Here is a 14,215-nt window from a genome sequence, read left to right on the forward strand (position 1 = left end):
ACAGAGGAGAGACGCGAGGAGAGAAGTCTGTTAACGCCTCCGAATATCAGACTCCAAAAAGACCCCGGATGGAATTACACGGAGAATTCAGGAAGATTAAACCACCTCATTTTGACGGAGAATCTGAAGAAGCTGCAGAGGCATGGCTGATTAATATGAATAAGTATTTTCAGGTGTATGAATACGATCATCATCTTAAGGCAAGGCTGGCTATATTCCAGTTGCAAGCCAAAGCCACGCTATGGTGGGAAGAGGTCAAGATGGTGCGGAGAATAAACGAACAGAATGTGACCTGGGAAAAGTTTCAAGGATATTTTAAAGAGAAGTACCTGACAGAACACTTTTATGATGAAAAAGCACGAGAATTCCATGATCTGCGGCTTGGGCATCAGACTATTGATGAATTTGTAACTAAATTCACGTCCCTACTTCGCTACGTTCCCTATATTCGTGAAGAGAAGGCTAAAGTACAAAGATTTGTTAGTAGTCTACCTCTGACAATGCGAGAAAGGATAGAGTTCGATAATCCAAAGACCATGGATGAAGCAATACGGAAAGCTAGACTGTGTTATTAGCAGAATAAATCAAAAGGAGAAAATTCCGGAAAACGTTGGACAGATAAGCGAGGCAGTAAAATGCCTATGGGTGGTAAGGGAGCACGCAGCAGTTTTCAGAAAGGATTTTCGAAGGAGCTAGCACTAAAAATCCAGCAAAAACTCAGAGCAGATTCAAACCTCCTGCAGAATCCAGATACAGTGAACAGCAAGTTAGATTGGACAATGAAGGCTCAGCTCGGCCACGTAACACATATTTCACTAAAATTGGAGACATTTTATTACAAGGACATTACTACAATTGAGTTTTTTGGTTATTTTGAAATTCTAGATCCACTATTTAATTCCAAATTTAATGAAATATGCATTACCTGTTCAGTGTTGGGGTTGTGGCGGACCCCGTTATATCAGAAACTGCCCTCATCGGAAGGACAGCGATCAGTTGTCCCAGATCTACGAAGCTTCAATAGTAGGAGATGTGGCTTGATCCATGCCCAGAATAAATGCAGCACTGGAGGATCGGCAAGCTGATTACCAGCCAACAATGATAGAGTTCGAAGGTAAGATCTTTGATCGAGCTGTTTCTGTTTTAGTAGACCCAGGAGCTACTTTAAGCTATATAAGTCCTAAAGTGGTAGAAAGTTGTGGTTTGCAAACCACTAAATTTAAAAGCCCATGGTTAGTACAGCTGGCCACCGGGACCAAAAGAAGAGTACTAACCAAAGTCAGCAATTGTCCATTAAGGTTAGCTGGCCAAACCATAACCACTGAGTTAAATGTACTCCCTCTTGGTTCCTATGACGTACTGATAGGAATGGACTGGTTGGAACGATGCTGGTCTGTAATTAACTGTAAAACAAAAACAGTCTCCTACAGAGATGAGTTGGGTATGGGAAAAGAAATTCAAGGCATCCAGAAACCAGTGCAGATTCGGCCGATCACAGCCTCTCAGCTGGTTAAGTGTATCCGGAATAAGTGCCAGATTTATGCAGTACAAGTGGGGTTTGCAGATTCTGTGGATAAGGTTGCAACTGTTAAAGATATACCAGTAGTGCAAGAATTTGCAGATGTATTTCCTGAAGAGATTCCAGGGCTGCCACCCAGAAGGGATTTGGACTTCACCATCGAGCTGATACCCGGAGCAGCCCCAGTGTCCCGAGCACCCTATCGGATGAGTGTGCCAGAGTTAACTGAGTTAAAAATGCAGCTGCAAGAGCTGCTAGAAAAGAAGTACATCCGCCCCAGTGTCTCTCCTTGGGGAGCTCCTATGTTGTTTGTGAGGAAGAAGGATGGGACTCTACGAATGTGCATAGACTATAGACAGCTGAATAAACTAACAGTCAAAAATAAATATCCACTACCCCGCATTGACGAGCTGTTTGATCAGGTGAAGGGGGCGACCATCTTCTCAAAGATCGATTTGAGATCAGGATACCACCAAATTAGAATAAAAGATGAAGATATAGCCAAGACCGCTTTTCGTACTCGTTATGGACATTACGAGTTTGTGGTACTGCCTTTTGGGTTAACTAATGCGCCTGCAACATTCATGTGTTTAATGAATAGTGTATTTCATCAATACTTAGACAAATTTGTATTGATCTTTATTGATGATATACTTATCTACTCCCGGAATAGGAAAGAGCATGAGGAACATCTAAGGATAGTGTTGCAGACTTTACGGGAGCATCAGTTATATGGAAAATTCAGCAAATGTGACTTCTATAAAGAACAGATCCAGTATTTGGGTCACATTATTACAAAGGAAGGTATAGCTGTAGACCCCGAAAAGATTAAAACTATAATGGATTGGCCTACACCCAAGGATGTAGCAGATATTCGATCCTTCATGGGGCTGGCTGGATATTACCGGCGGTTTGTAGAAGGCTTTTCTAGAGTTGCTTTCCCCATTACCTCCTTGCAAAAGAAAGGAAAAGCGTTTAAGTGGACAGCAGATTGTCAGCGGAGCTTCGAACAGCTCAAGCATTTACTCACCACAGCACCTGTGCTGTGTGTGGCAGATCCTGAAAAGGAATATGTAGTCTGTACAGATGCCAGTAAGGAGGGCGTGGGTGGAGTACTGATGCAGGAAGGCAAAGTGATTGCCTATGAATCCAGAAAGTTGAAAGAACATGAGCAAAAATATTCTGCCTATGATCTGGAATTAACCGCTGTGATCCATGCCTTGAAGATGTGGCGCCATTATTTAGTAGGGAGAAAGTTTCTACTAATGATGGATCACCACAGTTTGACTAGTTACTTTAGTCAACCCACTTTAAACGCAAGACAAGCAAGATGGGTGGACTTTCTGGGAAATTTCGATTTCGAAATTAAGCACTTAAAGGGAAAGGAGAACAAAGTAGCCGATGCACTAAGTCGAAAAGTGCATTGCATTTATGAGATTGGTATCAGTCAAGGATGGTCCACTCTTGACCAAGAGATTGAGGAAGCTGCAGCGCAAGATCAGATTTATTTGCAAAAGAAGCATTTGGTGCAAAATTCAGATGCCCGTTCTATACAGCAAGGTTATACCTTGAATACAGCCAGCATGTTGTGTTTTCAGAAAAAGATTTACATACCCAATCAGAGCAGTATTAAGGAAAAGATTCTGGATGAAAATCATAGAAGTCCTTATGCAGGGCATCCTGGTTACCAGAAATTAATCACCTCACTAAGGAAGGAGTATTACTGGCCAGGCATGAAGAAAGATATTGTAGAATACCTGGCGCGCTGTTTGGAGTGTCAGCAGGTGAAAGCTGAACATCAGCATCCTGCGGGACTGCTACAGCCAATACCCATACCGGAATGGAAATGGGAGACCATAACCATGGACTTTATTACTGGTTTGCCGAAATCCAAAAAGAATAATGATTCAATAATGGTAGTAGTGGATAAACTCAGCAAGTCAGCTCACTTTATACCGGTTCAATCCACCTATCGTGCAGCCCAAATCGCAAACATTTTTATGCAAAACATATTTAAGCTTCATGGGCTGCCGAAAGTAATAATATCTGATCGTGATGTTAAGTTCACCTCAGCTTTTTGGAGGACCTTATTTGAAGGACTGGGAACACAATTGAACTTCAGCACCGCCTATCATCCGCAAACTGACGGACAGACTGAGCGAGTGAATCAAGTGTTGGAGGACATGCTAAGAACTTATGTGATGCAGCAACCTACGCGCTGGGAGGAGTATCTGCATCTAGTGGAGTTCGCCTATAATAATGGCTATCACTCATCCTTGAAGATGAGCCCATTCGAAGTCCTCTACGGCCGAAAGTGTCGCACACCCTCCAGTTGGGGAGGACCGGAGGACAAATTCTTACTAGGTCCTGAGATGTTGGAAGAGATGGAGGTCATGGTGAAGAAAGTGCGAGCCAATCTAAAGATGGCACAAGACAGGCAGAAAAATTTTGCAGATCGGAAGAGAACATTTAAAGAATATGAAGTGGGTGAACATGTGTACATCAGAATTCGTGCTAGGAAAAGCACCCTTCAATGGAATGCCTGTGCCAAATTGGCACCGCGATTTTGTGGACCATTCCAAATTCTGGCACGAGTAGGGCCTGTAGCCTACCAGCTTGCCCTACCTAGCCATATTCGGGTCCATAATGTCTTCCATGTATCAGTCTTAAAAAGATATGTGTATGACCCTAGGCATATAATAAGTTGGCAGGACATTCAGGTAGGGGAAGACTGTTAATTAGTATAAATTGAATTAGAATACTATTAAGCAGCTGACCTGATTGTTATGTATTTCAGGTGGAACCGGAAGGAGAATTTCTGGTAGAGCCAGTGAGCATATTAGATCGGAGAAGGGTCGAGCTACGGAAAAAGGTCATCAGCCAGGTCAAAGTGCGCTGGCAGCACTTTGGGCCTGAAGAGGCCACCTGGGAAGATGAACAACTGATGAGGGATACTTATCCCAGATTGTTTTTAGATGACCAGCAACATCGGGACGATGTAGACTTTCAGGAGGGGAGATGTAACGCCCCTTGTGAAAAGTAACATTAGTAATTGTGAAAGTAATTTTGAGTAAAAGACTTTATTTGAAAATTACATTTATAATCCTGTTATGAATTTATGTTAATAAAAGATAACTGTGTGATTATTATTTGAACTGAGTTGTGACTAATTATGGGTAGTAACTGAGGAATCAGTTACATTGGAACCCTAACTACCTTGAGGTAGTTGAGACCCCAGAGGAAAAGGGGAAGAATGCCAAGTCTGGTTAGGATCAGATGGCAGAAAGAAAAAAAAAGAAAAATATTCATGCTATGTCTGGTTAGGATCAGATGGCATAAGAGGAAGGAATTTCCTGTGCACGCTACGTCTGGATAGGATCAGATAGCATTACTGGCGAGACCAGTGTGATTGCGGTCGAGTAGGACCTGCAAGTGCTTGGGGGTGGAAGATTTCAGAAGGACTCTTCCTACGGACGGGAGGATTGACAAGCATTACAACAGGTTTGGCACAGAAGCAGGTATGGCTTCTTGCTTGTGCAACTGTTTAAAGGTTAAATGTTTACTTTCTGTTCTGTATAGAGAAAAGTGAAATAAGTTAAGTATTAACTGCTTCTATTATGAGACAGTATCAAGAAAACAGACATGATACTCTGTGTGCATTATAGACAACAAATCCAGCCTTAGAAAATATGTATATGTTACTGTGTAAATTATAAAAAACAACAGAGTCAAGTGCATTACGGACTTGAACAGAAATTTGAAGAAAGAACCTAAGAATCTACATGAGAAATGTTAATAGAGTCTGCGTTTACAGTACTCTACTAAAACCCTAGCCTATACTCTATAAGGGTTTGTGATTATAGTGTAGATAACCTACTCGGAACGAAACCCTGTGTATATGAAACAGGAACGAAGAAAATGTGAACAAGTATAAGCGAGAAGCTGGAATAAAGATACATATATTTATATGACTATTTAGCAAAAGCAATAAAGCATACAGCCGTTCTCTGTAACTTCAAATGGGGTAAAACCCTGATAATACACTGTATACACAGAAAATAAATCTAGAGGTTCGCGTTCAAGCGAGATAACAGAGCAATGAAATCATCGTTATATACATTGCAATAAGCCAAGAACCATTACCACAGAACCTTATTATGAACAACCTGACCATAAACATTACAGAGATTGCAGAGGAATTACATTCCTGAAGATATCTTATATATATAAATACGCATTCAAATAACAATTGTATTGCATGTTATGGAAAGCACATTATTTCATTTAACGAAACAAAACAAGAGTATAAACAGGAACGCCGAGACAAGGGAAAACTGTGACTGTAAGTCCATGACCCCGGCGGTTCTTCACATCGAAATACCGCTTGGTGAAACCCCTCAGGCCGAGCCGTAGCCTACGCTAGGCTGGTCGAGGCATCAAGCCGGCGTCCATAAACTAAAAGACACATTTATAAACATTAAGAAAGCAATACACAGTGCCTCGATGGGAAATACGCACAACTATTTAACCAGGCACAAAGCTATTCATTTATATTGAACCGGTAAAGACCAAAATATATCTCCATATATAATAGACCGAGTCTATACATAACTGTGCGCTTGAATAACACACATTTATCACAGTCAACCTGAGCAGGAATGTCTTAAGGTTTGAAAACAGAGTTAAAAATTAGGATTACAGCTGGGTTCAGAAGAACCAGTCTAATATCATGAAATAGAATAACCAACGACATCTAAGAATGTACATATATCAACCGAGACTTTCTACCTCATTAGCAAAAGAGATTCCGAGCTTGAACAGAGAGGAAATTGTATCAATCCGGTAATCCTGCCAAGGGAATAATGTTTTAGCTAAATCTTAAAAAACCCACATAAGAATAAGGCGAGTGTTCAAACCCTTACCCGGTGCTGGGTAGCCGGCGTAAAGAGGAAACCCCTTGCTCCAGAGGCGAGGTCGGTGACCATCTGCATACCACCATGAATAAATGTTAACATAAACCCTGGCAGAACCTTAATGCAAACTGTAAAACAAACATCGGAAGGTATGGTTCATCACCTGTGGAAACAAGACCTGGAGGAACCAATGCCATTAACGACGAAGTGTGCAGAACCTGGAAGCCATGGCTACATACCGGTGAACCTCGGAAGACAGAGGATGTGGAACAGCGTTGGATGGTTGCAGAGCTGCAGCTGCAACGCTGTGTAATGAAATGGAAAGTCTAAAGCCGCGTTACAAAATCCAACATACAAATAGCCTAGCTCAATGACCGCCTCATGGCTCAACTGGAGCCGTGGATCTGCGGTGAGCACATCTGCATCGTTCGATAAGCGGTGACCTCGGGATAGGTTTTGGCGCGGAGGCAACAAGTCCAAGGCAACAGTACAAGCACATGGCCGCATGTCAACTAACCGTTGATCTAGCCAGATGGACATCATCAACGCCACCAAGTGGATCGATGCCAGAGCCGGACTTGCCAACTCATCCATTAGATTTCTCGGAATATGAAAAGCGCAGTTGCCATAAATAATTCAATGAATGCCTTGCCAACTGTGGTTCCGTAACATCAAATCATGTAATTGCATAGAGTAAACCTTACCTTTTATACCGTGAATCATATGTGCGGATAATCAACAGTTGACTTATACATATAATATGCTAACGCATACGCATTGACATGAAATATATACATTATGATTATTACATAACTTAGGTTATGATTCCGGATGCAGGTTAAATAGATATATTTTAACATGTTAAGTAAAGGTAGTATTATATGTGAAAGGATTCAATATAAAATAAATTTGTATTACTGTAGTTTACTTATGGGTACGTGACAGCGTGAGCTTCTTTTATCATGGTATTTTCATAACACAATAGCTTCAATACTATTAGTGTACCATGAAAGTAAGTAAGTGTAAGTATATATATAAGTGTAAGTATATATATATATATATAAAAGTGTATGTAAGTAAGTGTAAGTGGATATATATATATATATATATATATATATATATATATATATATATATATATAATAATTAATTTTTATGTGTCAAAATTTCATATTAAACTATATAAAAATATTCTAATCAATAATTTCAACCAATAAAAAAACAAAAATTATAAAATTAATTTTAATATAATAATTTTTAAAAAAACTTATAAAAAAAATCACTAACAGATGAAGTTTAAATATTTTTTACTCTAAAACAAAACCAATAAAACTACATGTTGAAAATGAATAATGAGCATTCAACTCCAACCATATATATTTCTTTAAAACAATAAATAAATAAAATTATAATTTCAATATTTGTAGTTTGAATATGATTATGAAAAATATGATTTCCGCATGTATTATAAAACAATATTTATAATTTGAATATGATTAAAATATTTTTTTTCCATTTATTATAAAAAGTTTTATCCTATTGCTAATAATATAAATATATGTAAATTTTGTTATATATTTAAAAAATTATGGTCAAATTACATAGATATATATTAGTTAAAACATAAATTAAATTATTACGAGTCGCTTGAGATGCAAATATATTTTGCAGTGAAAGGGGATTTAATCTCTTTTGACACTTGGTATATTTAGAATTAACATGAATCTACACCAGTTTAATAATTAATTGTAATTAATTATAACTATAATTATAAATATAAATACTAACTTTAATTTTAATTTTTCTTTTTACTTAATTTTGTCTAGTCAAAATATTAAACACACAGAGGGCTTCCCTCGATGAATCAATAATATATCACATACGTTCATGACATACTAAACAATACCCATTAATTTGACTACATATTGGAAAATCACATTATTTAACCCCCTACCAATGTGAACTCAATACACATTCCCCATTTTAAAAACCCCTAATTTTACTAGATATTGTAAGTATCCATTTTTTTCATTAACATTTTTTATACTCCTTTATTTTTTTCATTAACTTGGAGCTCCATTTTTTATATGTCTCAATATAAGAACCCCTTATCCCTTGTGTATCTCAAAATATACATGTCATGTTTTCCTTAATATATATCCCTGAATATGAATGCATGTGGTATGATATTTCTCCCCCAATGAAGCCCTCTAGGTTAAAAATGACATTACATTACAACAACTCTACCATACTGGGTTTGCGAGTGCTTCTTGGTGCAATTATTATTTGTCATATTAATAATATCTATTATTGATAATGATGATGATGACGATGACTTTTTTAATCATGATTTCACTTGTTATTTAATTTGAGTTCATTAAAGTTATGTTTATTATCTTTAGTTTTTTTGGTGTAAAAAATAATGTACGAGAAAAAAATATAGCTTCATATGACATTAAGTTGGGTATTATCTATTTTTTAACTAATTGTTAAAGTTATGTAAAAATTAGTGTTCTAGTATAAATTAAATAGTTGGTAAAGGTTTACAGATTTTTTTATAGTAGCTGGGCCAATATCATGGGCTACCAATACTACATGGCAAAAAAATATATAACTCATTTCATATGACACTTGTTTAGATGATATTTTTTCAATTCATAAATTTAATTAAAAAACATAACTATTGTGAAGATAAATTTATGAATATTGTAGAATATTTAGTAAAGGATAAATCCCTAGCATTCCCATAATAATTATTAATAATTGAATTAAATTTCTAGAATCCATGTTAAAAAATAGAAGCACCTATGAACATAATTATTATAAGTTCCTAACAAGACATGGAAAATATGCATCTGCATGATGTCACATAAAACCTCATCCTTGTAACTTTTGATCTACAATTCTATCTTTATTTGTTCATTGATGAGGATCCAATGTCCCTTTTGTAACCATGTCACCCGATAGGGAGTGGGTTGTGTCATCCTCTATAACCCTAATTTTTCAACCATTTCCATAGATGCCAAATTATTTGTGTTGCCATTATCAATAATTAATTTTGAACATTTTCCCCTAGACTTGTAGACTCTTCTAAAAATGTTCTTCATTGTGCTGGTTATTTCTTCTCTTTCCCTCCTTTAACTAAAACCATTTTTTCTTTAGGGATTCACCCAACTAACGAGTCTCCTATTTTTACCTTTTTTTTAGTTATCTCATCCTTCGCTTCAGTAGCATGTTCTCCTCTATGGTTGGTTTGTTGATTCTCAGGGAAATTCCATGACAAATGTATTTTTCAACCACATAAGTAGCACCTAACTTCCCCTTCTATGCCTCTACCTCATGGAAAAAGATATTATCCCCCTTCTTTCTCCTCCTCTAAGAGATTAACTGTTCCTAGTTTCCTTTCTTGGAGTCTTGAATATTCCCCTACTGGGATATCGTTTCCCTCTTGCTATAATTCTTCCTATACTGTTCTCACTTTGTTTTCTAGCCAATTTCTCCTATGCTCTTAGTGCTTCTTGATAATAATCCTCCATACTATTCAAGGGGAAGAGGACAATTTCATCCTTTATTTCATATCTAGGGCCATTTATGTATTGAGCTACCTTTTCTACATATTTTTCTATGTAACCCACTCTAACATTTAACGTGTAAAATTCCTTTGTGTATTCTTTCATCATCATGCACTTATGCCTCAAATTCTATATCATCGTGAATAAATTTAGCTCGTAATCCTTAGGCATGATCTTTCCCTTAAATTTATCCACCATTTTGTCCCAACTTTTAATATTTGCCTTCCTTTTTCTTCTTCAATTTTCCTGCACTTCATCCCACCATAGTTTTTCATGTCCTTTAGCCTAGTCAATGCATATTTGACCTGTAGGTCACCCTCCACATCCTAGTAGTTGAAATATTTGTGCATAGATCCTATTGAGCAAGTCATCTATGCTCAGGTTAGAACCACACATAGGAACTTCCATCTTTGGTTTGGATCCTACCTTCATAAACCATTTTAATTAGATTCTCCTCTGTCGAGCCTTTTCCTATCAGTCCCTTTATTTCCTCTTCAAAGCTAATATCTTAACTTTCACTAACATCTCCCAGATTCTGCTCCCTTCTTTGAGATTCCTCCATTGATTCCATCCTTTCTTAGACGTGCCTCAACTTCAACCGAAACTTGTAAGTTATCCCCCTTCTTCCTTGACCTTCTTGTTTTGGTGGCATGCTTACAATAATTGTTGGTCCTCCTTTTTTCTTTTCTTTTCAGGTTTTACATGGATTTTACAACTTTGATACCACTTTGTTGAAGTGTCCCTAGTAGCCTTTTTCCCTCCATTTGTGGTTTTCTCCTTTAGAGAAAATGTAATAAGACTCCAATTCTTTTTCTATTCCACTTATCTTGTGATGAGGAAACCACTTTTTCTCATATTGCATGGAGTGCCCTTACTCAATAATATTTTTTATATAATTAGAAGTTATTTGACTAATACACAAATTCCAATTAAATACAACAAGTCAGGGGTTAGATTTCATAGGTTATTGGGGTTTAGATCCTTGCTCAACACTCAATTCTTTGTACCAGATACACATATTCAAGACATAATTCCATGACTCTTTTTAATTTTTTTTTAAGCAAGGTATTCCAATGGACCCCCATTCCTTTTTCAATTAAATTATATAAAATGAATGAGAGTGATTTCTCACCAATATATAATGGGTTTCGAGGATTAATGCCTAAGTGGATCTAATCGGTTCTTCAATCCAATACATAGAAGTCGACACATTCAATAGCACGATTACATGGATTCACTATCTAAGAAAATTTATATGCAAGCATCTCATTTATAATGGAAATCAGAACAACATGTTATACGAAGGAACATTGCCGAGGATACCAATAGAGAACAAAGCCTTATATTCTTCTTTTCCTCTCTCTCACATGCCTAAGGCCTTTTGGACACACACACATAGAAAAAAACACACACGCACAAGCACATGAATAATCTTCAAAACGGAACAAGCAGATGTTGGCTAATAATTACCTCCCTAAAAGCAACAATTATGATTTTCTAGAAGCTTTCCATTAATAATCAAAATAGTTTTCCTAGAAAATGGGACACGTAAATAAATAGAAAATAACATTTTTGTGTAGTTTTCCAACAAGGTATACCTAAGTGAAATAACTAACAAGATATTTGCGTGAGATTTTTTTCTTTTTTGGAAAACAAAAATCCGGTGCGATGCTGCTGCATCATAGAGGGAGGATGTACGACACAAACTTGAGGCTAAATGACTCAAGAAATGAAAGAATATTCTCTAGGATGGGTAAAATCAGTCCAAACAGTGCCCATTTACTCATAATATCACCAAAACGACCAACAATCTCCTTCAAGCAATGAACTGCTATGTTTTGGGATTGAGAATGGAAACTTGGATAGAAATTTTTAACACACAATGTTTTACAACATTTAATGTCATATACTCCATCAAATGGACAAATTAAGGGATTTCTTTCTATGAAGTATTAAAATGATGGGTTGGGACATACTCTTGTAGAAATCAGATCTTATAGTTTATAATTTATCATAACATCTCTCCAAACCATCACATCAAGCCACTAATTTCAAAGAAGAAGTAATGGATTGGTTAATGTAAATGTATATGGCCATGGAGACTCAAGGTTTCTCACCTTGAACTACAAATTAGAATGCCCACTAACTAGATGTAATATAGAAGCGGAATCCTCCCGTGTACATTTTGGTGATAGATTTAGAATCATTTAAGTTGACACTATATTTATAGATTAACCTAAATATCTAAGAGTAATGTAATTTTTAGTTTTTTCAACAATTAACTAAGGTGTACACATTCATTGTAAAACAATTGAATTTTATGATAAATGAAAATAATACTAACATAACCATATAAATTAGATAGTTGGTTCATGATCAACATCAAAACATATTTCATAATACACATCTCATGTTGCGAAGATTAAAAAAGGAAATAAAAGTTAACTAAATTATAACTACATTATTATTATTATTATTATTATTATTATTATTATTATTATTATTATTATTATTAAGAATTAATATATGATTCAATTTTTTTTTTTTAATTCAAGTAACAAAATTCTTAATAATGGAGATTTACCACAATTTTTCTTTTAACACCATATTGTAAGTTGTGGGATTTGAACCTATTTGGGGAGGATCTCATTCCTTCCTCCCAACCACCCAACCACTCGAGATAACACGAATTGATAGATTTTCTTTCACATTCTAGGCCTAAAAAATAAGTTTTGTTACAACAACATGGGCCAATACTATGGTTTATTAATATCACATCTCGAAAAGCCATAACACATTTCATGGCACTTATATGATATTTGTTTTAATTAATCAATTTAATTAAAAAATGGTTAAATTGACATGACTATATAAATCTAGAGCTTTGATTTGTGACTATTATTAAAAATATTCTAAAATATTCCATGGAGGTTAAGTCTCTACCATCAACCTAATAATGATGGATAATTAAATTAAAATTCTAAAATCCCTATCTCATAATAGAAAAACCTACCTATACAAAAAAAATATTATATATTCAAATTTAATTAAAATAATTATTAAAATAAAATTAATATAAAAAATTCTAATAAAATATAATTCTAATATAACAATTAATATCTAAAACCATATTTTAATATATTAAATAATTTGAAAATAATTTAAAAAAAATTATTCCATCTCATTAATATATATATGTATATCTATATGTATAGATATATGAAAATATAAAATAAATAATAAACTTCCTTTACACATACCTTGCTTACCATGTTTTTACATTTATTACAAATTATATAAATTATATAAATATAATATATATTTAATCCTTAATAAAAGTTAATAAATATAATAGGTAGCATTACTGCTTAGTATGTGCCTCATATACAAAAATGTAATTTATAACATAAGTTATTGTAACTAGGACAAAAAAAATAGTACTACTATTTAAAAATTTGTCAATATTTATTGTGATTTTTAAACATAATTTGTAGATTGCTATTATGAGTAGTATAGTTATTTTTACCCATATTAATATATTAAATGGAATGAGAAGAAAATCAATTTTTATATTGATATTTTTGCATAAATTATTACTATAGAGGTAAATGAAGTTGTTTTGTAAACAAAATGTTAAAACCTATAAGTTATAAATAAATTAGATCCAAATAGAAGAACATTTTTAAATTAACTTTTTACATATGAATATTATTTTGAAACTTATTTAAAATATATTATAATTAATATTTTCTAAATATTTCAAATATAGTTTTATACTTAACCAAACGTGAATGTTCCCTATTAAAATTTATGAATTATGTTGTTATGAAAAAAAATAATTACTTTATTATGAAATTGATGTAATTTATAATTTAATTAATTTTTATAAGATATAAAGAAAATTCTAATATAATTTTATAGAAAATTTGTGATGTTTTAAAAATATTAAACTTTATTAATTTATAATTTTAACCTCGTTTTATTAATATAAAATAATTTAGAAGTATAAATTGTTGTAAAATCAGTTTTTTAATCTGAATTTAAAAAGACTAATAAAATATTTGAATTTTTAAATATATACCAAAATTTAATTAGTTTTATAATTTCAATTAAAATTTATTAATTGAAATTAATTTAGAAATATAACTTGGTTTAAAATTAATTTTTTCATTAAATTAAAATAAACTAATAAAATATTTGAAATTTTAACTT

At 34.3% G+C, this 14,215-nt stretch overlaps 1 protein-coding gene across 1 annotated transcript; it reads left to right on the forward strand.

The window, feature by feature from the left end:
* Positions 1-2,403: 2,403 nt before the first annotated feature.
* LOC149192808 (uncharacterized) lies at positions 2,404-4,562 on the forward strand. The gene is made up of 3 exons (XM_089407123.1): positions 2,404-2,652; positions 3,727-4,002; positions 4,317-4,562. The coding sequence occupies exons 1-3, from the start codon at positions 2,404-2,406 to the stop codon at positions 4,560-4,562; spliced, it is 771 nt and encodes a 256-aa protein (XP_089263249.1).
* Positions 4,563-14,215: the final 9,653 nt, after the last annotated feature.

The sequence above is a fragment of the Pinus tabuliformis genome, chromosome 2_2, assembly GCF_031772625.1.
Source record: "Pinus tabuliformis cultivar Carrire ecotype Pingquan chromosome 2_2, CPIR1, whole genome shotgun sequence".
NCBI lineage: Eukaryota > Viridiplantae > Streptophyta > Pinopsida > Pinales > Pinaceae > Pinus > Pinus tabuliformis.

Coding starts and splice junctions, on each gene's coding strand:
- LOC149192808 (XM_089407123.1), top strand. CDS start 2,404: ATGGGGCTGGCTGGATATTACCGGCGGTTTGTAGAAGGCTTTTCTAGA. Junction 2,653..3,726: donor TACTGATGCAGGAAGGCAAA/GTGATTGCCTAT, acceptor TATGTGATGCAG/CAACCTACGCGCTGGGAGGA. Junction 4,003..4,316: donor GAACATTTAAAGAATATGAA/GTGGGTGAACAT, acceptor TATGTATTTCAG/GTGGAACCGGAAGGAGAATT.